Genomic DNA, 27,081 nt, shown 5'->3' with positions numbered 1-27,081 from the left:
TGTTACCAACACTTACTTTTACTAGTCATAGTAAGGAGCAGGGCTTTTTTGGAGGCTGATGTTTGTTATAATATGTTATGTGTATTATACTTTTACTGTTTGTATTGTCATGTGTTTTATTATTTTGTATAATCTGTATACTGCTATATTGTGTCTTGTCTGTGCTTTATAAAACTACTAAAATAGATAAATAATTAAGTAATACATTTTCCAGTCTCAGTCTAAGCAGCGGTCCAATAAGGGAGATCTTTGCACAAAGAAGCAAAGGATCAATAATTTTAGGTTTCTGTGGTGAAAGTGACTGTGGGATAGATTTTACTAGAAAGAACATCCCTAGAGCAGGTTATCGCTCACACTGTTGCAAAATCTGCAAGGAAGGAGCCCAGGAATTTTTAGTACAATTGTTTGTTTGAGCTTTATTTCGGCTAATATAACCATAAAAGCAAGAAATACATAAAAAGACATTTCCAACAATTATATGCAAATACCACAGACCAAATATTCAAGTTAATACATACAGTGGGGCAAACAAACAATTAATCTACATCAACGATTGTGCAATTACTGCATTAAAAATCAAAAACATACTTTTTAAATTAATTTAAAAATGCCAGATTATGAAACTTTTTTTTTTTTTTAAACACGTTAAAAGAAGGAATCAGTGCATTTTATACTAACTATACAGGTAGACTGCAGACCACAACAGTACATTACAACTTACAACCAATCTGTTTCCTAATGAGGTACACATTGAATAAAAACCTACTTGTACAAAACACTACCAGTTGCGAGGTATTTGACTTGATTATACGTTCTGCCTCATTGTAAGACCTAACCCCCATGTTTTTGCATAAGGGTTTGATCCAACGGTCCCTCAATTTTTTATAGACTGGACAAAAGAACAATAGATGGACATCATCTTCTTTTGCCTTTAGAGAGCAGAGGGTACACAGACCACTGTCATTTTCACCCCCCCACCTGCAGGTATTTGCGGTAGTCTGTAGGACCCCATATCTGAATTGCAGATATAACGTTTTTGCTAGTGGTGGTCCTATCTCATCCGTGAATTGTTCAAATTCAGGATTATCCTTTATCGTCAAAAATTTCTGAGTCAATGTGCCAGTCAATGAGCTATGAAATAATTCACCATTGACATAAGACCAGAAGTAGACTTTACAAGCTTTTTGAAGGGCGGCGTCATGTTCTGAGGTTCTTCCCAAAAATGGGAGAGCCCTAACCTGTTATACCACTGGAAAATGTGCTTTAACTATGCAATTTTCTTATACCCATCGATCTGAATTATTTCTATCAATCCACTCTTATAATCACTCAACTCCGGGGTTGTCTATAACCTAACCCAATACAGCAGTGGCCTTAATATGGCTTGATAGTCTGTCCTTTTAAGATTAATATCCAGGAACACTGGGACTAGGGGGGTTCTAATTGGTATTTTAAGCAACCTACGTATAAAGTAATTTTCTTCCTTTTCAAAGTTGCTTTTACAGGAATGCCCCCACACCTCAGCACCATAAAGTGCCGCTGATTGGGCCTTCGCCTTAAATACCTCAAGTGCCGGCGTAATGCCTTTAGAATGACTACCGCCGTGCACTTTTAAAATAGGCATCGAATTTTGTTTTAAGGGTAATTTACTTTTTTCCAACTGCCCCTTCCATGAAAGGGTACTATCCAGCATGATTCCTAGATAATTAAAACTCCCCACGTACTCCAGTTTTTGATTATTTAAGGCCAAGTTCTTCCTGAAAGACTTCTGAGGATTTATGGACATATAATTTGTTTTAGATGAATTTATTTCTAACCCCTTCCCTACACAGTAGCTATAGAAGGCATTCACCAAATTTTGTAGACCCTTCTGAGTCTGTGAGATGAGAATCGTATCATCGGCAAAAAGTAATGCCGTGATCGCCTCATCTCCTAACTTCGGGGAGTCATGGTCACAGTCCCTTAAGTAAATAGGTATATCATTGACGTATAATGAGAAGAGTGTAGGCGCCAACACACAGCCTTGGCGCACACCCCGTCCTACAGGTATGGCCTATGAAATTTCACCACCCTTCCCCCATCTGACTTTGGCGTAATTCCCTGTATGTAATCTGATGAGTTCTTTAAGTAGCTCACCAGGGACCGCCATATTCTTAAGTGTGATCCACAACAAATTACGTGGAACGAGGTCGAAAGTAGCCCTCAAGTCTATGAACGCCACGTACAAACTGCCCTTCCTTATATTAATGTACTTCCAGCAGATGCACGTGAACCTAAATACCTGAGCAACCGTGCCGGTTTTTGATCTGAACCCTGCCTGGGATTTAGTTAGTATCTGAGTCCCCTCTATCCATTCTAAAAGTCTATTAAAATATGTCTGGCAAAAACATTTTGTAAAAGATCTATTAAACTTATAGGGCGGTAATTGCCCGGATCATAACGATCACCTTTTTTAAAAATTGTTACAATTTCTGCCCCTTTCCAGGTTTCGGGGATTGGTGTTCCGGCCACTATGGAGTTACATAAGAAATTAATATAGGGCCCCCAAACTTCCACATCATGCTTCAATAGATCGCCGGGGATCTTATCAGGACCTGGGGCTTTCCCCATTTTGACGGCCTGTAATACCTGGGTAGTCTCCTCTAAGCTAAATCGCAAGGGAGCAATACTCAATGCTAAGTTGATCTCTTGATCCCCTATGGGCAACCCCTCATTGTCATTAGAATAAAGTTTAGAAAAATGGTTGCACCATGTTTTTTCATCTAGGTAAACATCCTTAGGTGATCTGCCCTTTTTATTTCCCTTTGAAATTAAATTCCAAAAAGCGCCCTGATCTCTCAATTTAGCCGCATTTAAAAGATCATCCCATAAGTTATCATCCCAAGCTTTTTTTGCTTGGGTCATTGTTTTATTATATGCCTGTCTACTATCTCTTATACCCTGTGGGTTCTTAGATTTGACAGCCTGGATCAATTGGGACTTAGCTAAGCGACATTCCTTGTTGTACCATTGATTAGCTAACTCTAAATAGTTTTCTTTTCGGTTCTTGTCCCTTTTGTAAATTTTACTCAAGAGGGGAGTTAGCGCGTCTACCAATTTATAGTGCAGATCTAAAACACCCTGGGTGCCCAATAGGGGCATCTGGCATGCTACAATGGTATCAGCAAATGTATTATAAATATTTAGCATCGTCTCTTCTTTAGCCAGGATATAAGGCCATCTTAGAGCACGCCTATTATTTGTTGCCTGAAGTTCCCCAAGAGAGCTATTTAACATAGCTTCTCCAGCTAATTTAGATATAAAAGGCTCAGGGTCTAACCATAGTTGAAGTGGAAGATGGTCACTCTCTGTCCTATGATCTATTTTAAAATCAATTATTAAATACCATAGGCTCAGAGAGACCAATATAAAGTCTATATGTGACCTACAGTTGCCTTTACAAAATGTTGGGGCCGATGGTCTGTCGTATTGAAAACGGCCATTGCATGCCCTTAAATCATGGGCCACGGTCAGCTGTAAAATCTGAATAGCAGCTATAGTGCTTTTAGCTGACCCAGTGGAATCCAGAGACAGGATATTATTTGCAATATCCTGCTCATCGAATAAGTTATCCAGGCCCAACACTGGTTCCTATTTACAATTAAAATTCCCTCCGACTACTACCTGTACGTTTGGTCTTAGTGTATCTAAAAAAAAGAATCCAAAAGCTCTACCACCTTGGATTCCTTATTAGATGAATGTGGTCTATTATATATATTTATTAAATATATGGCTCCTTTTTCCCTGGTCACCATTTTTAATCCCAATAAATCGGGAGAAGAAATCGACAATTGGGTAACATCTATTTCTAGAGTAACTCTTACCCAAATCACCAACCCCCCTGACGCTCTCCCTCTTACTGACGGGATTGCATCACAACAAAATGTTTTGTACCCTAGCCTATGCGGCGTTTCTACGGCCCAAGTCTCCTGAAGGAGGATGATGTCATACTCCTCAATATAGGAGCACCAAGCTACATCCCGTAGGTTCCTAGCTATACCTGCTATGTTCCATGGTGTTAATCTTTCAGGTGGATTTCCTTCTGGGCAAGGTGAAAATACATTCACCAATCTATCATGCCTAGCTGAACCATCTACAGGGGTAATTGAGGTATTTATTCCATCAACTGGATTATTTTCAATATTATTTCCCTCTGCCTCGGTGCTCCTAATACAACACTGACCAGCCTCACCCAGACTAACATTGCTAGCTCCTACACTATTTGGGAGCTCATCTGTTACCACAACTTTAAGAGACAAGGCAGATCTATATCTAACATCGTAAGATAATGTGGGAGCCTCCATCTTTAATTGTTCAAACTCTACAATGCTCGGATTTAACTTTCCAGCCTGAGTGTCTACAGTTACCTCTAAATCGAAATTACCAACCGACAGGAGTCAATCATTCTGATCCAATGTGCTCAATGCCAGATATCTATTGTTAGTAGGAATCTGAAAGATTGGACATCTGCTGGGATTCTGAGGCCTGCTTATAGTGTTAAACTGGGGGATCCTACCTAGGTGACTATAAAAATATCCCAAAGGGTGCACACCCACACTATTCTCCCCCAGTGCCAGCGATGCCGCTCTAAGTAACACAGTCGCAACATGTTGGGGATGTCTAAAGTTTATAATTACACATTCACCCCTACAGGTTTTCCTAGCATTGCCAATCCAAGAAACCCGTCTAGTAGATAATATCTGGTCCGAGTAATTTGTAGGAAACCCACAATTTTTGTTCAACCAAGAAATTGTTTTTCGTTTAAGTGAATCATGTGATTCATGTCGTGAATTGGGTAGTGAAGAGTCTAGGGGTGGAACATTTGAAAGAACGACAACATATGGCTCACAGTCTGGTGGTAGGTTAATGGAGCGTATTTTTCTCACTGGGACTGAAGACCACACTGTGCTAATTGAAGCCACTTTAGTCTGAGTAATATTGCCGTCCGTTCGGCTTATCGCCCTGGGATTAGATGTACTTACTCTCTCTATCAACGGCATCTGTACAACATTTCCAGGATGTTCCACTATCTCCCTCTGTATTAGACTCTGGTCATTGATTATTTGAGTTAAGAGGCCACCCAGTCTAGTCACTTCTGCTGTCAATGAATCTATCTTTTCCACAAGTGGCTTAACAACAACTTCTAATTTAGCTTCAAGTACCTTGGCTATATGACCCAAAAAAAACAGAATTCATATCTATATTGATGCCACAATTGTTGGTCATGGTCTACTTATGGCCAATAGTACTTCTCTGTACTGATTCAGATATTAGCTTATGGTGTGCACCCCCCGCTTAGTCTGCGTTTTCCTACACTTCCTTACCGCTCTCTTAACAGGAGAGCGTAGTATTGAAATGTCCATGGAATCATCTGGTGGGTCCTGGTCTAATACATCCTGGTCTACGACCGTTATTAAGGAATCTCCACTAATAAAGCATCAGTGACAAGAGGTGCAACAACATTTGGACTACTACTGTCGTCAGGGGGAGAAGATGATATTTCCGGGAGGCTCTCCCGGCCCAGTGATTTCCTTCTATCATTATTAATCTTACTCACCACCTTGACTAAGTAATTATGCATGGTTGATTTGTTTTTAGCTATTAGTGGTACACAATAGTACACTTTTAACCCTCAGTACTATGTAAAAAAACCTGTAGAAAATACTACCAAAAGCAGTGTTTAAGCAGTGTTTAAGCCTTACAAATACTTCTTGAATAATGTCCCAAACAATGATCACAAATTAAAATAAACAATCGTATTACTGTGTCCAATGCGTACTTAAGTACCGCAACAATCAGGGGGGTAGCCTCGGTCTGCCCGAACTACAACAGACTGCCCCACCCTTCTCCCTTCTCCCGGGCGTGGAGGGAGCAACTCAACTTAAAAAGTGCCTCCGGGCGCGATCAGGGCGGGAAAGTGAAAGTGCCCGCAAAGCTCTCTGGGAGCTGTAGTCTCTGGCCGCACGATGGTGCAAGGAAGCGACAGGGAGACCAACAGCGTCACCCCTCCCCAGGAGCTGGCCTCGGGTTCTGCACGTCTCTCAGCAGCAGGTGGGTCCTATGTCCGCAATATATGCCTTGTTCCTTTTATAATCTATTCCGTATTGCCGCTTTATGCCGTTCTACTCTAACCACTATCCTCCTGGACCATGGCTGGACACTTCATGTGGTCTCCTGACCGAAGTGCTCTCCGCTGTTCTCCGTGACCCGTCCCCTCATCTCTCCTAGTCTCCTCCGAATACTCGCCAAGTAGGCTGGCCATATCGGCTCTCAGTCCATACTCCTCGCCGTGCCGAGGGGGAACACGCAACACGCAATCTGCCCCACACGTCTTCCCGACGATGGATCCCCGCGAATCCCAATAACCGAAGGTGCGGCACAGTCGTCGGGCGGCTATAGGATCTCTTGTCGTCCGTGAACTCCTCTCCAAGCACCACAAGTTATTACTACTGTCAATATCACCAAATACAACACAAAAACCTTAGCTCGGGGCACGGGGGGTAGCCCAGCCCAGCCTCTTCCGGACCCTGATGGGCAAGGACGGGCCCGCCCGTGGCCCGGGATTTGCCCGGGCACGGCCGGCACGCGTCCCACGCTGCGGTGGTGACAGGGCGCTTTTGAGCGCGGTTTCGGCGGGATTCTCCTCCCTCCTGGGCGCGTGGCAGCCTGGGAGTTGTAGTTCGTGAGCCCAAAGTGCTGGTGCTTCTAGACAAGTATGCGCGTCCCGCGCTGCGGTGGTGACAGGGCGCTTTTGAGAGCGGTTTCGGCGGGATTCTCCTCCCTCCTGCGTGCGTGGCAGCCTGGGAGGTGTAGTTCGTGAACCCAAAGTGCTGGTGCTTCTAGACAAGTATGCGCGTCCCCCACAGACAAGTACAATTAGTTGGAAGGTCATCGCCAATCACTATATTGATTTCTCCTTCAAATGCCTGGCTTGACCCACTCTTAGAAGAGAGCTGCCAGGAACAAAGTCAATATTACTTCTCAGCTTGCTTTAGTGTAGATTTGCTGCACTGTAGATTTGCTGCCTACCTACCATAAGACTCAAAAGATTGGTGTCTCCAGTTAGGCCTTGATTATCTGGTTCAGAAAACTGCTTCAGGGCTGGCAGTGCTAGACGTTTAGTGGTCCCTTAGAAAAAAGGTTTTTTGATCATTTCTGGGAACTAAGGAACTTTCATTGATGGTAAACAAACAGATGCCTTACCTATTTAAGGAAGCGCATGCAGCTGTTAGCATAAAATAACCATCACTGACTTCCAATCCACACACAAATAATACCAAAGACTTCTTGATCATACAATACTCATGGAGATTTTAGCCAACAAACTTGACTTTGAAGTCACAGAATAACTGATCTCATTGTTTATTTCTCAACAAAAAGTCAAACGAAGTCCCTCAGCTAGCTCCTATTGGCCTGCCAAATAGTAATGAGACTACAGGGATGTCATTCAAAAGAAATAAGGAGACAATCTCCAACTATCACATCATTCCATATACCAATATATATCCTTTATCAGGTCATGAACAATGTGTTTTATCAGCATATGTAGTTTCCGTCTATAGCAACTGTTTGTCAGGGTCCCACTAAAAAGGAGGTAGATATTGATTTTAGGTGGAAAACGAGAAAGTTCTCCATGACCTGCATCACTAACATAAAATATTGTAAACTCACTGCCCCTATTTTTTTTTTAACTTTACTCTAGCAACAAAATGTATCTACCCCAAGTTTGACTGCTCGTGGTATGCAGGCTGCAGTGAATAAGACAAGATGACAAATGAGAGAATGATCCTTATAATCAACTACTTTTAATATTTATTAATGCATTTTGGATTGCAATGGTTTTAGATTTGCTTGTCAACAATGAGTTGACGAATCTTTAAAAGAGGAGGTGTGGTGCATTTTATTAAGAAATCTAGCTGCCTCTGAAGATGCACATGTGAGCTTGGGTGCTTTTCACTCTACAGTGGTGGGATTTATTATTTGAGCATTTGCAACAATCAGAAGATCAACACTTTATTAAATCAAGTCCAGGAATTTCACAAAGGTTTGTAAATTTGTTTTGAGGGAGATGGATTTAATTAATTTTCATTAATATTCTTTTTGTTTTTATCAAATCGTTGGCTAATTATTTTATGGGCAAATCTACCTGAACTACAATATTTTACAAACAAAGGCCTTGCTGTAATAGGGCAGTTATTAAGCAATTGATCAATTTAGATCATTTTTACTAATATACTTTTTTCCAGAAGCTTGAAAATTATGGTATTGAACACGTTTAACCAATTATTCAAAAATATCCCTTACAGCTGCATGTTGGTTCCAAATTAAGTTTTCCCCAACTAAGAGTCCCAACTATGTACAATGCTTAATACTTATAAGGCATTATGCCGTGAATGCAAAATTGTGGCCATTTTCCAAGGGCCCGGATATGGTGGGATCTTGGAAGTGAGTTTATTGGCCACTTGGTAAGAAAAATTTGTTAAATACCTGACTTCAAAGTACATCTCAAACTGGAGATTTAAAGCACTCAAAGCCCTCCTGCATTTATTGTTTTTACCAGACTAAAATATGTTTGCAACTACTATTCATTTCTCCTCTCAAACCAAGAAGGCATATTTTGTTACCAATGCTTACACTGCTCCCATTGCTTTCTTACAGCTTCCCTCTTCTTTCTCCACTCTACCAAGTTTGCACTAAGGTCACCTACCACCAGAGTGATATTAGGTGTGTCTAATTCACCTTGTCCCAACATTATATTTTCAAGATCCATGAGCAGCTTCTTCAAATCTTCTGATTATGTTAGCTAGGCCTAGGTATTCTCTTAACGTATGATTCATCTATCTGCTTTTAATGGATGATATGAGAAAATCTGTAGTTTGCACCCTACAATGGTCATTTCCTTGCTTGTATCAATGGTTACACTTGTATTTAGGTCTTCCAAGTTCTGCCTCACCCCATATGGTTAGGGGTTGCTACATTTAAGATGGATTTATACCCTTAAATTATGACTTGTCTGTAGTCCGGACTTTCTTCATCACAATAACATAACATCCCAATAGCAAGTCAGGGTTGTTCTGCTTAGCCTTTTCAGCCTTAGCCTAAGTTCTTGTTTCAAGTACTTATGGTATCATTTTAAGTTGAGGCAGACATTTTCCGCATGAAATGTTTTCTGCAGAAATTGCAGGAACCTCAACAGGAGAAATAAATCCCTGAATGCAGGTTCACCATGTCATGCCATTATTTATAGGAGCCCTGAAGAGAGACTCGTCTTTAGGTCTCTCATAGCAAATGCCCCAATGTACTCAGGGCCTCCTCTCAGCTTTGTTTCTGATCTAGGACCACAAGGGTTTGAATGGTGCTCCCAGGTAGAAGGGCTGCTGGTGGGAATGATGTCAGAAAGGCAACCCTTATTTGGGCTGCCCCTATTTGCCAGTGACCTCTCTGCAATTGGTAACACCACCTTTCTCTGTGATTCAAATGAGGCTTAGGAATTCTGTGGGGGACCACTACTCACATGTAAAATGGCCCCTTTAGTATTGGCACTAGTCTTCTCAGCTCATTTATTTTGTACCCTGTCATGTTTTGGGGGGTCTGCCCCTTTCTTTCTAACATGCCTTGTTCTCTATCTTTCTACTTGGTTTCCCCTCTACCATGAAGGATGCCATCTGGTTATTCCTTTGAATGTACACACAAGATACCTCTGAGCAGTGTTGTTTTCAACGCTTGGTATATCCATTTTGGGTATGGTATCTCCTTTGTTTCTCCTTACCTTGAATAGTGCCATTTGTTTCACAGCTTTCTGTACAGCCACTGATCAGTGGTGTTTTCTCTGTATATGTATTTGGGATATTGTGAGGAGAGGGATTGGGGGAGAGGTTGTCCATATTATTCACTTTCGTGCTTCTTGGTTTAGATAAAACTGTTTCATAGTATTGGAATATATTTAGCTGGCTTTGGTTTCTAGCTTTTAAAGCCCATTTCCCTTTATTTTGCCATTGTTTTCCTTATTTCTTTTATCTCCATCAGGACCTTTCCAGCCTATTTGTAGACACAATTTCTGTTGTCCTCACCTCTTGATTCTTTTCTTTTAGGTTTTTCACTGAGTGGAATCAGTTAGGCGTTACCTTCTGAAAAATAACCGCTGGATAAGGTGAAGGTGATTCCAAACACAGAACAAGCCAATCTATGGTCTTCATATGATTTGGTCACATGTGGACGGATTAGTTTTCTATATGTATTTTTAAAGGGCGCTTCTCAACATCACAAAGTTCATCACAAATTTGTTATGAATCAAAGTGACACCAACATAATTTTGTAACATGCAGCACTCTAGCTGAAAACCAGCTGGTCGTTGCACTCTTATGTCTACAGTTATCATTTAGTCCAATTGCTCCAACTGTATGGGCCAAATTCAATTTTAATTGTGCACTAACAAACAGAAATGTAGGACCCATCACATTGCCATGTATGAAAACACTTTCCATTAAAAGAGAGAAAACAACAAGCATATGTTAAAGTCAATAATAACTATTGCGTCGATTGTTATTTGCACTGTGAGAATTCTTGTTAACCCATGTTAGAAGAGATAGACTGTTGCCATGCTAACTGTTATTGTGTATACATTTGCAGGTTTATGACTGGATGCCTGATGGATGCCTTGACAAAACACTTTCACTCCGTATAATAAATCTGAGTTGGTTATGGTGACAAGCCCAAGGTAACCGCTATTGACTTTATTGGTTTACTGAGAAACGTTATGCCAGATGCCATAAGTCTGGCCCGTTTATTATGAAACTTTATTACAAAGGAAATAGGCTTGGCTTATTTATTGTGAAAAGCGTATGGGAAATTCAATAGGCCTCTAGCAGTGGAATATTGGCACATTATGTTACAGGCCATAGGAAGGTATTTGGCTACATGTGATCTCAGTGATGTGATTACCATTGTAGGCAATGGCTGTGGTGCCAGTCACCCATGCTGACAAGCCCCGGTAGCTGAATTTCCCTGTGATGATTCTTATTAGATGTAATGAGAGGGGCACTTCAATGGGCTTGTGTTGTACACAATGTCAAACTATTGGTAGAGGTATAAGGGTAGAGGCGTCATCAGTACACTGGGAGAATTCATGTCAGATTCCTTAGGTGTAATCTGTTATGTTATGACAAACCAAGAAGGTATTACTTACGCATTGTGAAAAGCATGCGTAAAAGGCAATAGGCATTTAAGGATGAATTGTTATAACATTGTGCTAAAGCCTGTAGTCTGGTGTTTAGTAACATGGAATCTTGCAGATTACTTTAGTAGGCAAGGGTTTTGGTGTTGTTGATCCACCCAAACCATGGGCATAGATGACAACTGCATTGTGTACATATTTGTAATGTTATTATGATATACCAGATGGTTGTCATGCGGGAAGGCTTATAACCAACATAGTAGGTTGAGTTGGTTAGAGTGACAACCAATGATAACAACTAGGCCAATATTAACAACTAGAGGCCTTATTGGTTCACTAGAAAAAATATTTCCGATACCATTGGTCTGATCTATTTATTATAAAAAGTTATTATGCATACAATAGGCCTGATATATTAATTGTAAAAAGCATACTTTAAATTTGGGAGGCATTTATGGGTGGGTTGTTATTTGTCTGTATTAAAGCATATAGATCAGTATATATATATATATGTTTAATATTTCTTAAGACGATACTACAGCTCTCCAGGCAGAGCTATTGGGTCCCTTGCTTGCCCATCATTTCATCAGTGTTATAATGAGTATACTAATCAGAAAATAAGCACATGAGAGACAGCGGCAGCTGCTATGGAGGAGCATCACCCCGCCCCCCCCGCCCACACTCTCAAAAACGTGAAAAATAAAACAGGTTTAAAGCCCTTTTTTTATTATTATTTTTTTTTGTGCAGAGTTTTGGGAGCGGGGCCAGGGTGATGACAGGCTGGAGGGAGAGTGGTGGGCACTGCCTTCACTGTGCCGGTGGGTTTGGCCGGCTGTCTCAGGATGGCCAAACCTATGTGCACAGTGAAGCTCTCTCCAACCCCAGCTGCATTGCCGGGTTAGAGAGAGCAGGCACAGGCTCCTAGTCTGTTTGGAAGTGCAAACCATTGGCGCTTAGGCCAATCCTGAAGCTGCTCTCGTGCATGAGAGCAGCTTCAGGATTGGCCGCAGGGCAGTCTGGGAGCCTGTGGCAGTCTGCAGTGGAGCGGAGAAGAGCAGCAGAGGGCAATCCTGGAGGGAGGCAGGTAAGTTCTTCTTTATTATTTTTTTATTTGTCTCCGTCGTCCCCCACCCACCCTCGCCCCCTCCCCGCCCCGCATTTTTTCCCTGACACGAACTACTCCTGGTGAGAAATTCTGAACAGGCACGAGGGCACCTACATTGAAGCTGAGATTAATCAAACATGCTCTGCAACATGATGACCATTTCATATAATATAAACAATAAGAAAGCAAAAAAAGAAAGGTGATGTAAGTAGATAAAGGAAGAGGTAATGTCTGCGAAGTGGGTAAACAGGGAATCCTGGGTGTGAGATTACGTGTACGAGTTGCACCCCTGAATCTATTATCAGAAAACAGGTGGTAAAATTGGTTATACATAAGTAATTATGTTCTCTAAGCCGAAGGGCTTGCTATGGGAACATTGTAGTGTTCTTAAATTATATTTTTAAATCGTCCTGCTGCGCAGAACAATAGGATATCTTTAATGTAAAACAATAGCCTAGCAGTAGAAATATGCCAATTTACTTTGAATGTGCTTTGAAATCACTAGGCCAGTGTTTCCTCCACTAAAAATGAGTGGGGTTAGATTTGTATACATTTTGTGAATGCCCAAAGGTGCAGAAAAAGCTTAAAAATTCTAAATGACATGATGTTTATTGTTCAACCCTGCAGAAGATCCAGAGAGACCCCTAGTGAAAGAGGAGAGAAAGCCATTATGGACTGAATGGCCGAAACCTGATAGAGCTGTCACTGCATCAACTGAAAAAACAAGCATTTGCAATGCAATAGGTCTCGCATTTACACGAGTTTAAGCTATTGGCAATGTAAATGACAATGCCTTTTATTTATGTTTTAAAAACGAAAACAGAAATAAAAGGCATTGTTATTTGCAATGTCAATAGCTCAAACTCGCGTAATGCGAAACCTATTGCATTGCAAATGCTTGTTTTATCAGTGGTGTCTTATCCTTACTCAAGTAGCAGTACAAAAGCAAGTAGTGGAGGAAAGAGGAGTGTGGAAGAGCAAGAGTGTGGTCTAAGTAGGGGTTTTAGTAGCATGTGTGATGAGTAGTGGATGACACGCTTGTGTTGCTTCGATAATTGAGTTGCCGATGCATGAAGAGTGGAATGACGCAGTGGAAGAATTGCTGCACTCGATTACCAACCTAGCCAGGACAAATGTTTTGCCTGAGCGGCAGAGGAGCATCCCCAAGAATGCATAGGTCTACAGATAGCCATGGTAATGCTCTTGATATCCATCCAGAAGCAAAAGATGCCAACCAGCAGGTATGCACTGGGTAATAAGCAGTCACAGTTAACATCTGAGGAGTCCACTCTGGACTGGCAGAGGGAAACCCATAGGTGTGCACTACATACAGTTAGCCACATCCATAGATCTGAAGAGTCGGCGCAGGAGTGAAAGAGGGATGATCCAGAGGCATGCAGTGGTGCTGGAAGAATGTTTAAAGTAGGGGTGCTGGCCAACAACATTACATGACTTGAATGTACTTTTAAACCTGCTGATATATATTTTGAGATATGCGTACTTTTCTTTATGAAGAAACCACATCTTTATTTGTGTATGTGTTAGGACATCTGTGGAATACTGCATCCAACTCCTTGCACCTGTGCCCCAGGAAGTGCCACTAGTTACAAAATAATTAGCCTGTTGTCAAGCAAAGTTGCCTGTTGTGAGACAGTCTGTATTTTTACACATAACCAATGCTTCTATACTTATACATATTTACCTCTGCATTGTTATTTACCTATCTGAACTCCATCAAGGATTTATGGGGGTGCTTCCAGCGCCACTGCAGGAATGCGCAGGATTCAGACAACTATGGTCATTGATGTACAGAGGAGCAACGGATGTGCAAAGCACAGGCAAGCTCGTTTGTTGCTCCTTGGAGGATTCAGGTAGCCCTGATCTTAGGTGATAATTAGAAATGTAGGCACATAAACAAATTACAGTAGACAACACCTGCGATAGAGGAAAGACATACAAATGCGGGCAAGTTATAAATCAAGGAGCAGTTACTCAGTTCTCATGTCCTAAAAACTCACATACAGTCCATTTTCATTGTCAATTAAAAGAGTCTGGTAGATTTCAGTGTCTGCTTGCTAGAGAAAGCATGCGATACCGTCTACACACAAGTAATAACCCAATGAGCAACCCCAGGCACTGCATACTGTTAGTCGTGTTAATGCTGTAAAAAGTCCACCCCAACCAAGACGGCATCAACCCACAGGTGTGCACTAGGGGTGGACAAGCTACCAAATTAATACCCAGAGCTGAGGGAGAGATGAGCCAAAGCGTGGCTCTATGAGCCATAACACGAGCCGAGCCATCAACGTATATGGCAAGCGCTCGTATGATCTAGGGTAAAACCCCAAAATAAACAGATCAACTGTATGTACGGGACAAATTAGGCTTAAACACCACGGTACTGAAAACGCCTAATAGAGTATGAAAAAACGGGACATATGCAAAAGCGCAGAGTCAGACGTGTGCTCCTGTGGTCTGGGGTAAAAAACAGCAAGTATTCATATATTCAGCGCGTGAGGGGCAGACCCAGTACGGTGTCAGGCAAACGTAATTGGGGCCGCCTGCAAGGCAAGTATTTTTTGTAAACTTTTTTTTTGTTGAAAATCTTTTTATTGAACATTTTCACACAAATCAACGTACATTGGCATTGAGTAAGGCAACAGTTCAACCATTGGAGTGTGTACAGACATTCAGAGAGCAGCTTCGCTCAAGGCAAGTATTAATATATTAAGCACGTGAGGGGCAGACCCAGGAAGGTGTCAGGCAGAAATTATTAAAGCCGCCTGAAAAGTGACGATGAGCAGAACATCCAACCGGTGAAATTAACCGATCAAATGAACAAGTGATAATATTACAAAATGGTTAAATGGAACGAGGTTATATATAGGCAGCTCTTAATAATATAGTGTCCGCACGGCGTCTGGCCTACCTGCTGGGGCTTAGCCTGGAGGTGCAAGACAGATTGGGCTGCGGCACGGCTTGTCGGCTCTGGGCAAAACATCTGAGCAGGCAGACGGGACCACTCTGCTGCATACAGATAAAGATCCCTGCCGGTCGCGAGAGAAGCCGCCATTTTGAGGCCAAATATAACAAGCGGCCGCGCGGAACGAGGGAGAGGAGTGGGCCACGCCCCAACCAGATGGCACACTGCACGCAATTAAGTGCGAGCGGAGCGAAACTGTAGTTAGGCGCCGCTGCCTCGGGACTACACAGAAGTTACCATAGGGCCAACAGAAATCAAGAAAAGAACAGCAATGCCAAACTTAAACCAATCACGAGGAGCAGGAGAAATTACACGGAGCGGAAGCCAATATACAGATTACTTGAAGTCTCGCTGAGACAGCGCATGCAGCGCATGTGCTACCAAGGCGAGACCTAACAAGCCTCCATTACATTTTACAGTAGTTTTTCACCATTCGTGGTAGCTAGGAATTTTTACAGTGAACAATTCAAAAGCGAAGCAGAGCAGCTCAAAACTGAAATCACAAAATAATTAGTTCCAGTAGAATAAGAGAAATAAAGATTGGTGACACATTTTTCTGTTCAAGTGCATGCATTTGCAAACAATGGGGTTAACTATAAACTGAAAGGGATGAGATTATTCAGAGGCGGAATAATATTTATTTCTGTAATTCTCATCTTAGGCACTGAAGCAAATCTAACATTTAAAAGTCCCTGGGACCAATGGTTGCTGTACTTCATATTACAAATTCACCCTTATGGGCAAACAAGGTTTCAGTCTTTACATAACAAAATCATTTTCATTTAGTAGCAACAAAGAGGAGACCCTGTGAGATGGTTTAGCTTGAAATAAATTCCACAATAATTACAAGCATCATTGGAAAACTGAATAAGAAGTGTGTTTATAGTTCAACTTAACTTATACATTTTAGCAGAAAAGACGCATATCTTTCCTAAGACGTAAATATTTATTTATGCATATGTATGTAGCCTAGAAATATATGGTTGTAGATGCAACTGTTTATTTATGCAGTATGCACCACTTATTTATTAGTCCTTTCAGCATCACTGCATTTTTTATGTATAGTCATATGTTTCAAAGTAGGAACAGTTTCAAATAAATGATGTTTAACTTACAAATGCTTTACGCCTACATTGTTTAACACTGTTGTGCTAATAAACTACTATCTGGATTGCTCGATTCCTAGACATATATTTGTCTTAATAAAATAAGGACAAGGAATCTGACATAGAAGAGGGATACCATCTAAATACCAACCAGAGCTGCACAGATAATTCCAACTGGTAATGTCCGTCCATCAAAAAGCGTTTTGTGGACTGGCAATCTATTTCAAAATATATGCATCTATATGGATCATTAAGAACATTAGCTAAAGTCTTTGCATTAACTTCATACTAACATTTAAAGTCAAATGTAACTGTTCGCCTGCTTTGTAAACCATAGGGCTGATCTGTAAATAATGATATGCGTTGCTTCCTATGTATCATACTACTATAGAATTGCTATCTAGTAGAACTGTAGCCAATAGGTGTTCCTGTCAACCAAACACATTAACATCTAAAGAGGCTCAGTGGTAATATGTTCAAGTATGTTCTACAATACCAACACTGATAAGAAAAAGCCTTTTTTCTCCTGACTCCAGCTGTTATTCCAAATAAAAAGCAAAAGCATACCGTCACAAAAAAAGCTTCCTTCTGAGGAGGTATCTGTCAGACCCTGATCAGAGAGTCTTGTGGGAAGTAAGGGATACTGGGTCTCAGCCATGGAGGCTGGGGTCATTTACTTCTGATAACAAGGTCCATCTTACTATGGTTCTGCAAACTGGAACAAGTACATCTCCTTCAGCCTTTGACTCTCAGCCGTAGCGAATACGAACTGTCTCAGACTTCTGCGGGAGGGAGTGTGGGGTTGTGCAAACTCAGAGACTGCCTAGCAGTACTATTTTCTAATTTCCAACCCAGTGCTTTACTTAGAAAGAAAAGTAAATTAATACACATACCTAAAACGGAATACCACACAGACAACAGAATCCGGTACAAAGGTAACACTGGCACTTGGACTACTGCGCATTGCCACACTGCACTCCCCTTCCCCCATATTCTTCCTCTTATGAACCTAAGCAGGTCCACTTTTAGGATACAGAGTATTATGAAACCTGAATCAAGGCTCAGGTGTAGATACCCCAGCTTCAACAATAGTTGAACTTAGTTCAGCAAAGTCCTCTTGATTCAATCCCACCACAATGCAGTACCCGGAGTCCTTTCAGCAGTTGAGAGGATACTGATAACACTCGTCTCCAATCTCTCCTGCTTCTGGGAGGAGAGATGCCAACAGCAGATTCAGCCCATGATCTGGGCAGGATGCCGCAGAATGGGACTATGGGAACTGCCACCTGGATTCCTTAGGCGAAGTCAGGTATTGGGCTTCGGCGGGGGCCCTTGGTAGGCATTGGACCTACTTCTGAGTCACCCAGCAATGAACAGCATATAGGTCACAACAGCATGTCAGCCCTGAGAAACCTTTTTGCAGTGTGGTGACCACCATGTCACACTCTTGGCTTTGTTGGTGACAACCTCCATTTTCACAGTTTGTCTTCTGGTAAGTATGTCCACCGTGGGCACAGTTCTTGGTTTTTGGTGTCAATGCCCACCACTGCAAAGCTCTGGGTTTCTGTGGAGATGTCTACCATGGATACAGTTCTTGATTTACATGGCAAGACCAGCCCCAATAGCTCTTCTTGCACAGCGGCGTGATTTGCTGTCGATTTGCAATTCCCAATCTGAACTGCACTCCTTGAGAGACTGTCCCCCTCTTCAGTCTTCCTTGGCCTGGTAGAGCCACACACTGGGGTCTGACTGCCATTGATACTTCCTGGACAGAAAACTCCTGCAGGGTTACCAAGCTCCTTCCCTCTCTCAGCAGGCATGCTGGCTTTCTGGTGCTTTCGGGTAGGGGTACAGCTCTTCAGCAGGAACAAGTCTCTAGGTAGTGTCCCCTCACCTCTGGACGCTGTCACACTGACACAAGCTCTGGTTGCACAGCAGTCCTCTGAGTACTCTGCAGAGCACTCCCTTCTGTAGTAAAAAAAAATCTGGAAATGGAACACCAAGTGGATCAGTGGCTTCAACTTTTATAAAGTCAAAGCAGACAGGAGATATGGATTCTCTGTCAGCACTTTCAAATCCAGTTTAGGTTAGTTATTTTGTCAGCTGTCCTCTCTAGCCTGTTCTCCAGTCATAGCCATTGAGTACAGTGACGTTTCTCACAGCAGGGTAGTCTCCAGCCTTGAGTACCCATAATAGAGGCACAAAGACGTGTGAGCTTTCTATACCTAGCCTATCAAAAGACATACAGAACAGTGATGAGGGACGAGACTAAAGGAAGGCCCAATCAAAAGGATTCCTTGAACTGTGCACAACACTGACTACAGTACCACCCTTCACCCCACCATCTACCAAATGGCAGCGCTACAGGATGCCTAATCAGAAGCAGCCCTCAGGAAATGGTCCTAAATGGATTTATAAAAGACCCTTGTCTACTCTCTCCTGCTTCAGAAGTGCCAGCAATTCAGTTCCTCTGTTTGAGCAAACCATTTTGCCTCCATACAGTGCTCAGGATCAGGGGCTTCCAAAATGGAACCCATACCTCTATATTGTGGTTCACTCATACACAAACATGTGCCACACACACGTCTCATACATAAATATGCACAATATACACTTTGGGATTTAGCACTAGGATCTGGGTTAGACCAAAGAAGCAGAACTTTACATGAGTGTGCCAGCAGGCCTCCACTCCAGTGACACAGAAAAAAAGGTCCGTTCACAATAATAAATTCACAAGGTTTGCTGTCACCACAACTGCCTTAAAAATACCCATGATAGGGTTAATAGTCCACTGTCAGCCAAATGAATGCACTTTTCTGGGACACAGGACAGGTCCAGGACCTCTCCCACATCAAGGGACAGACTTAGGCCTCTGCGCATGCACTAGATTAGTGTTGCTCTAGCCAAAATCCAAAAACAGGATATTAAATGATCACAGCTGCGCACTCAGGACAGAGGAATACAACAATACACCATGCAAGGGACACTGCTTATTATTTCATGCATGTACAGTGTTGCAGTATCAAATTAGAGGCCACATTCGCACTACACAAAATGATTCAATTAATATACTGTACCTTGGTTAATATTGCTTTAGCCAACATTACAAATGCATTGTCAATGTTTACATTTTCTTTGGCACTGGTCTCAAGAAAAGGTATCCCATACTCCCATGCAAGCTGTGGAAAAAGAAGAAAAACATTCAGCCATGCTTACTTCATTGCAAACTACATCTGGTAAAACAAGACATGCTAAATGACATAGGATAGACGTTCAGAACCTGTGGTCTGGGGACCCCTGGGGATCCACAAAGCCTCCTCAGAGGATCCGCGATTATTTAGAAAATTAAATAATATTAGCAGATTAATAAAGATGTACTGTAAATGTGAAGGAATTTGAAACTGGAGACTAAAAAATAAATTAGTATCCTCAGATTGATTTGTGGGAGCAGTGCAGGTGCATCAAACAGAATATAGTATGGATGAGGAGTGGCCTCAACTGAATTTTGAAAAGCTCCAACCTTCATATGAAAATTGAAAGTTTGTATTTTTGAATGTATATGTGTTTGCAAATTAAATAGAATGTGTCATCATTTATGTTTGCTTTGAATGTTTTTTCAGTATTTTTGGTGTATCGTTTTGTGGTTCAGATCATCGACAATTCTTAGGCTGGGGCCCTCGGTGTGCAGTCATGGCCCAGTGTGGGACCCTGGGTTCCAATAATGATTTAAGGGGGGGATCCCCATGTTCCAGCAATGATTAATTGAGGGTCGCCAGAAGTCAAAAGGTTGAGAACCACTGACATACTATGTAGAGAAGCAGTCACTAGACTTGAAGGCATCTTCATTATCAAACACCAACCACATGTTTATTAACATACTAAGGTTGCATTTACAGTTATATTTTTTTTACTGTAGTTCCTACACAAAAGAACCTGGACTGTAGATAGCAGAATCTTCATGTTTTTCTAGCTTTCATGAATTTCAACAAGTCATTGCTGTTCATGTAAACTGTGTGTATGCTAGGACAATGCTACAGTTGGGGATATGAACACGTGTATGAAAGATCAAGTTTAAACAAACAATGCTTATAAAATAAATGTACAATAACAGGCACACCATGTTCTATTAAATATCATCCTTCTGGTAAGAGTTTTGTCTTCAATGCTTTAATAGGGATCACAACAAAATAATGTAAAGTTGCCCTGCTGTGTACCCCAGCATACAAGTGGGGTTGACACACGAAAAAGCACTGGGTGCTGTTGTTCCGGGGGTGAGGCTAAACTACCTCAATAACCTTGCAGCTTCCACACTCCCGCCTGATACCTTCAATCTTGTCATTCCTACTCAATAAACTAGCGATACAAACAAAAGTAGTACAGAACAGACAGGATCACTCCGATCCTGATTATGAGTGGGAGAGAATGGGTTGAAGCATTTAAAGCATTCAGCAAATACCTATACATCGGAGAGTATAATTTACTGTAGGTGATAAATATAGATCATATTCCGAGTTGAAACTTGGAAAATGGCGTATCACTTAGGAAAACAGGTGGTTACTGCACCAGTTCATGGATTGGAATTTTCTTCTCTGATGCATTTTGACAGGTTATACCTGCAGACATTTTTCAAGGGAGAATTGCAGGCAGGACAGTGATTGCTGCATTACTAATAATTCCAAATTCTGTTTGTGCAGGAATTAGAATCTAGCCCTGTCCTCATAAGCATGACTTTGTGTGTGCGCATGTGGTATTTGTGTAGCACACACCTAGCAAAAAGGCAGCGGAGAGCTCTACAGCGCAAAGGCAAAGACACAGTCAATGAGTGATTGGAGGAGTAACTGGGTTCTGGGAGCACAAGTAGACTGTTACTACACTGTCATGTAGTGGTCTTGAAGGAGGTGCATCTTGAGCTATTTCCTAAACTGGAGCAGGGTTGAAGCAATCCTGATGGATGCAGGGATGTGGTTTCCAGCCCACGGTGCATATATGTAGAGCAGACCTGTTGCACTGACAGTAGGTGTATCCTGAGATCCAATAGACATAGTGCGCCTGTCAAGAAGATACGCTGGGGTGCTGGTTGTGTTGGCTTCGTAAATGATGCAGCTGGTTTTGGAAATGGCGAGGAACAGCAGGTGGAGCCACAGGAGTTCCATCAGGATGGGGGGCTATGATCATATTTCTACAGGCCCTGAATGAGATGTACTGGGCTCTGCAGCCCGTAAGGAAACCAGTGTAGAGTTCGGAATGCCCTAGAATAGGGCATTGCCACCATCCTGACACAAAAGTACAAGAGGTTGAACAGCAGTTTTGAAACCACTTTCTGGTAGGAATGGCTTTACCTTCTTTAGTATAGCGAGATGGTACCAGGCTGTTTGTATTTTTTTCGCAATGTTTTCCCTGAGGGTGAGGTGGTTTTGAGGGTTAATCAAAGTGACTGGCCTTGAGTGAAAGTTAAGTTGGGGTTTGAATCTATCCAGGGCCTTGTCAATGAGCAAGGATTAGACTAGCTTTTATTCTTAGTAAATATTGGGAACTCTGTCTTAGTGGGGAAGAGGTTCAGATAGGTGATATGTATCCAGGTCTATATGAAATACGAACAGTTTTTGAGGCACTGGATGCCTAGACTGGAGGAAAGTTTCAAGCAGAGTTCTGCATCATTGCCATATTAATTAATGTTATGCTATTATCAGTGAGGAGAGCCTCAAGTATAGGTTTAACATGACAAGGGACAAGATGGAATCTTGGGGGTCTCCGCAGGTCATGAGGATCATCTGGGACCTGGAGGTTTTCATGTCAATGAAATGGTGTTGATTGGAGAGGTATAACGAGAACAAGTGAAAGTGAAGGATGTTGTTAGTGATTCCCATTCAAGACTTCATCTGTGGATGAAGGTGGAATGATCTGCATTGTCTCATCCAGCTGAGAGGTCCAACAATATCTGGAGGCAAGAGTCATCTTTATCTGCAGTCAGGAGGGTGTCATCTGTGAGTTGTATGGTAGGGTTTCTGTGCTGCAGCGTGATCTGAAATCCCAGTGTGCTGGAAGGGCATGGTCAGATGTGGAGCAAGAAAGCAATATTATAAGTGAGCTTCATACCCACTTTCCAGTCCCAAAGCAACAGCTTGTGAAATAGAGTGAGTGGGTTTAAAAGAATATGACTGGAATACAGATCCAGTGATTCTGATCCCAAAGGTGGGATGGCTAACTTGAGATTGTTTAGAGGGGTTTACTGAGGAGAAAGAACGACATTGCTGGAGGCCCACATTGTCTTCAACTTTGAATGCTTTCTTCATATCTTGTAAGAGGCTGAACATTATAACTTGCAGAATGATGCATGATTTATTCTGCCACTCACAAGCCCTGACCTGACTGTGTTGTGGTGCTCACACCAGGTACTTGTTGCCTGCATTGGTGGATTTTACAAATTGATCATCCTGTAACATGATGAGATAACAGAAGTGAAGATTAGTCTCTCTTTGAAAGAGTTGAATGTTTTGAATCCTTCTGTAGTTAATCATGGGTAGGAACAGGTGTGTATACCAACAGCACACACATTGATTAGACATATGTATTCCTCTAGAAACCTCAAGTAGACAAAGGAGATGGAGGGCAGTCCCAGCTCCAGCCAAAAGGTTCCGAGGCCATCCATTCAGATTACTTCGTTCCTCTAGTTTTCTGTTGGTGGTAGTTCCCAAAACCAAAAGGAAAAAATGGGGTGGTAGCTCCTACTCCTGCCGCAGCAGCTTCCAGGCACAGTGGATATGCAGACCTTTAAACGCCGTCTTAAAACCTGGCTCTTTGAACTTGCATTCTGATACCAGACCAGCCGCCATCTTATCCTGCTTTTAGCGCCGGGACACCCATTGAGTCACTGTTGCACTTTATAAATTCCAGAGATAGATAGAAGGCTATAAATCTCCCTATGGGAGGTGCTATTGGCAGCAGTCAACTCCAGAACTGCCCTTCATCTGAAAATATACTCTATGATTGTGAAGGTGATTCACCTAAATGCAGATTTCAAGAAAATATCAGAAAGGGTTGGCACAACAGAACTGAGACTCATGCTCAAGAAAAGCCCTTGAACTGAAAATATACTCTGTGATGATCGAGCTGAGTCTGACACCTGTGGATGTCACAAGAACATTGGAAAGACTTGGCACAAAAGAACATGGACTTGTGGCAGTCACAAGTGATGTGAAACAACAGAAACACTTATGAAACAACTGGTGAGTGATTCCCTACTCCTCCAACACCAATGGAAAATATAGAAGGCCATCCAGGTTGCAATTATGTCTGTTTAACCCCTTCAGTGCCCCGCCCTTTCCCCCTGCTGTGCCGGGCCTTTCATTAGCGGGCGGGGTCCATGACGAGATAGTCTCGTCATGGGCACAGCGCAACCGTGCTCCATGACGAGACTATCTCGTCATGGGCATAGAAGAGGTTAATAGGGATTCCTGAGAAAACTGATAGCCCAACGATCAAGCTATTCATAGAGGACTGGATAAGGACAGTTTTCAAACCTAATCATCAGTTGGTGTTCTTTTGTGTGTAAAAATAAGTATAGGGCCCATACTACATGCTAACTAAATATTGGGTCATCAATACCAACATCTAGGAAGTAAGAAGTGGTCCGATGCCCTGTGGAAACTTCAGGTACTACTCTGCTCTGACTTTATGCAGGCAATCCAAAGGAAATCAACATGCTTTGATTGGATGAAGAGGAAGTTCCAGAAACCAGATGGAATCAGGAATTCCAGCCCTCTAGTATCTGCGCACCAAAATTTGTCCAACTATTAGGTCAAGTTCAAAATACTTTATTCGGATAAAAACTATCCATAAAAGTGCATCAAACACAACAATCTAAAAACACAAATAAATAGTCACAGCGAAAATTCATTAACATTCAGGCATAAATACACAGCATTTTGAAGCACAAGAAACACATAAGGGTTACACATCGTGTTGCGGGCCCGCACGGCCATTCTCAAGAAAGTGCTGACGCGAATAATGAACTCTTCATCTGCCAATGTGACGATGCTCCTGTGTTCATCTTCCAGAATAACTGGCACAGTTTTAAAAAAAATGGAACTAATAATGAGGGCCTCAGCGGGTAATGACTTCTTTTTTGGTCAGGGCAAATGGTTTTTCCAAGCTTAGGAAGGATATACAGGTGAATCAAGGAATCCTGCAACATAACTGAGGAAATGGTCTCCTTTTGTGCTGAACAGGATCTGAACTAAAGCTATGCTGAGGTATCAGTAGGTTGGGATGGTGAAGCATTTGTGGCCTTCTCAGGTCATCTCCCATTCCCCTCCTAGAGATTACAGCAAATGGTCTTGGACACGGTGAGATCCTTGAATAGGAATTCCCCACGGAAAAAGTGGAATTGTGAGATGCCTTTAATCAGGTGTTCGATGACTTGCACTGCAGGCACTTTAAGATTTCAAAATGCACCAGCAGCCCTAAATAATTAATTGACGTGCCCTCCAACTGCCCACTCTCCCTGCGCGTTGAAGGAACCATTACTATAAATGTTGTTTTTTATTACACTGTCAATTAATACATAAATAAGTACATATAGGACTTCCTCTGAGTTTTTAGATAATTAACAAGAGCTTCAATGCGGGTAGCTCTTTCTTTGGGGTTGTTGTCCAGCTTTTTTAGGCTTTACGATTGGCCCTTTGTGAGTTCTAATTTAATCACTGGGGTCTTTTGTTAAAGGATTTCTTGTCCATTGAAAAGACATGTTGGAGTCAGGCATTGCTATAACACTACTGAATTTGTCCGAATAGCTATTTCTTTGCTTCACCTTTCCAAGAATATATTATTATGATCCAACTCCTTTTTAGTAAATGTGCAAAACTGGCTCAGTTCATTTGGTCTGTGCTAATTGTATAGGAGTAGTCCCTGAACATCACATTCTATATATTTAGAGCTTTTTCCTGAATATTTCCATTTTATTTCCATTTTAGATGTTTGGAGCTAATTCACAAAGGCATTTAAGAGTATGTCAACGAGTACTACAGGAGTACTACCTACTTTACACACTTCAAAATACCTTTAGGAATAGGCCCCAGTACGTCAACCTCTGCACCTGCAGGTTTGCACCCTTTCATGGGTGCAGGTTACACAGGAACCGACAAAGGGACTAACTAACAAGGCATTCATGAGTATGCGAAGCAACAGTAGTTGAGTACTACTTTACATACTCATGTCTTTGTAAATCGGTGCTGACATTTTCAACTCCCTATTGATAAAATTGCTAAGAGGTCATTTTCCTATCTATTCATGCTAAATGTGTATACCCATTCCCCGAATAATACAATTTTAGATGTTCTGGACAAATTCACAAAGGCATCTGTGAGTACATGGAGTAGTACTACCTCAGAACTACTTCAGATACTCATGAGTGCCTTTGTGCATTGGCCTCAGAGTTTTCCAAACATACGCCTGGTAACCAGTGGCAGAGTTCCAGGCACAATTCTGGAATTAATCTGAATAAATTCAAACCGTTGACTACGCAATGAGCTTTTCACATGTGCCATTGTAGGTTGGGTGCAGTATTGATTGTGAAAAGCTCTTCTCATTTGTGTAATTGCATTTTTCCATTTTTTTTTCGAAGGTGAAATATTTTTCCCTGTGGTCAGACCTTCCCATAAACCCCTACCGGTACCAAACCCATTCACACATTTCAAAGGAGTACCTTATCAGGAGTAAATTTCACCATTTCCAGGATGGGAATGGGTCAGAAATAGGTTTGTGACTATCCCCATGCTCTAGTGTTTCAGGAAGTTCCAGAACTTACCAGAATGTCCCTGCCCTGGAGAGCCCATTCCCAACCCACACGCAGGGTTCACTCATAAGCAATACAATGCAATCCTCAGATAATATTGAGCAATTGGATTTAGGAGTTTAAGGGCAATTTTAAAGAATTCCTTGCAGTCAAGTTACGGCATTGGTGTATGTACGATGACCTTATACGAACAAATGGCTTTGCGAATTGAGTCCTATATTTAGTGATAATATCCTCCTCTCAGTCTGAACTGCTGCAAATAGAATCTTTCACCTTAGCTTTGATGCTCTGATATCTGGCCCCAAATATGTGGCACTGTAAGAATTTACTTGTGGATATATGGAGTATCACACCTTGCAGAAAAAAACACACTTAAGGAGAAAACTTTTGTGTTTATGTACCGGACATAAAAACCTGTGCTCGTGAAAATACCTCATGTTCACAATAAAATACCATAAAGAAATCTACAGCCTCAAGGACCATCTATTTTGATTCAAAGGAAAGTGTGAGTTGTATCGGCAGAATTTACTGTATTTGCTGTTATCGCTAATAGAATGAATATTGTTCTAGAAGAAGGAAGTGAACCCTGGGCTGAAAATAATTTCATATTTCTCTTTTTCACAGCTGATTATAGTATCAGCTAAATGAACAAGGGCTTCTTTCTGTTTCACCTTGTTTCTTCGGCAAACATACTATCAATCCACATCGAACAGCTCCAGATCATAATAATTGTCAGCAGCTCAAATTTGTTTGCAACATGTGTCTGCTTCTTTCTCTGCTTGCACATTACCATCGCTGCTGAGTGCTCCTGTGTCATGCGGACACCCCTTACCCATTCCTGTTTTTAGTCCTGTTTTTTTTATTTGAATCACTTTGCATTCT

At 41.8% G+C, this 27,081-nt stretch overlaps 1 protein-coding gene across 1 annotated transcript in view; it reads right to left on the bottom strand.

The window, feature by feature from the left end:
• The window catches only part of LOC146831392 (ras-related protein Rab-10-like), a 129,672-nt gene that overhangs the window by 14,202 nt on the left and 88,389 nt on the right, over positions 1-27,081 (bottom strand). The window contains exon 5 of the mRNA XM_085605690.1: positions 19,484-19,585. Within this exon, the coding sequence (XP_085461816.1) occupies positions 19,484-19,585 (102 nt within the window). The remainder of the gene's footprint in view (positions 1-19,483; positions 19,586-27,081) is intronic.

This window comes from Triturus cristatus, chromosome 5_1 (assembly GCF_964204655.1).
Source record: "Triturus cristatus chromosome 5_1, aTriCri1.1, whole genome shotgun sequence".
NCBI classification, from domain to species: Eukaryota; Metazoa; Chordata; class Amphibia; order Caudata; family Salamandridae; genus Triturus; species Triturus cristatus.
This window is presented reverse-complemented; position numbering and strand designations above follow the sequence as displayed.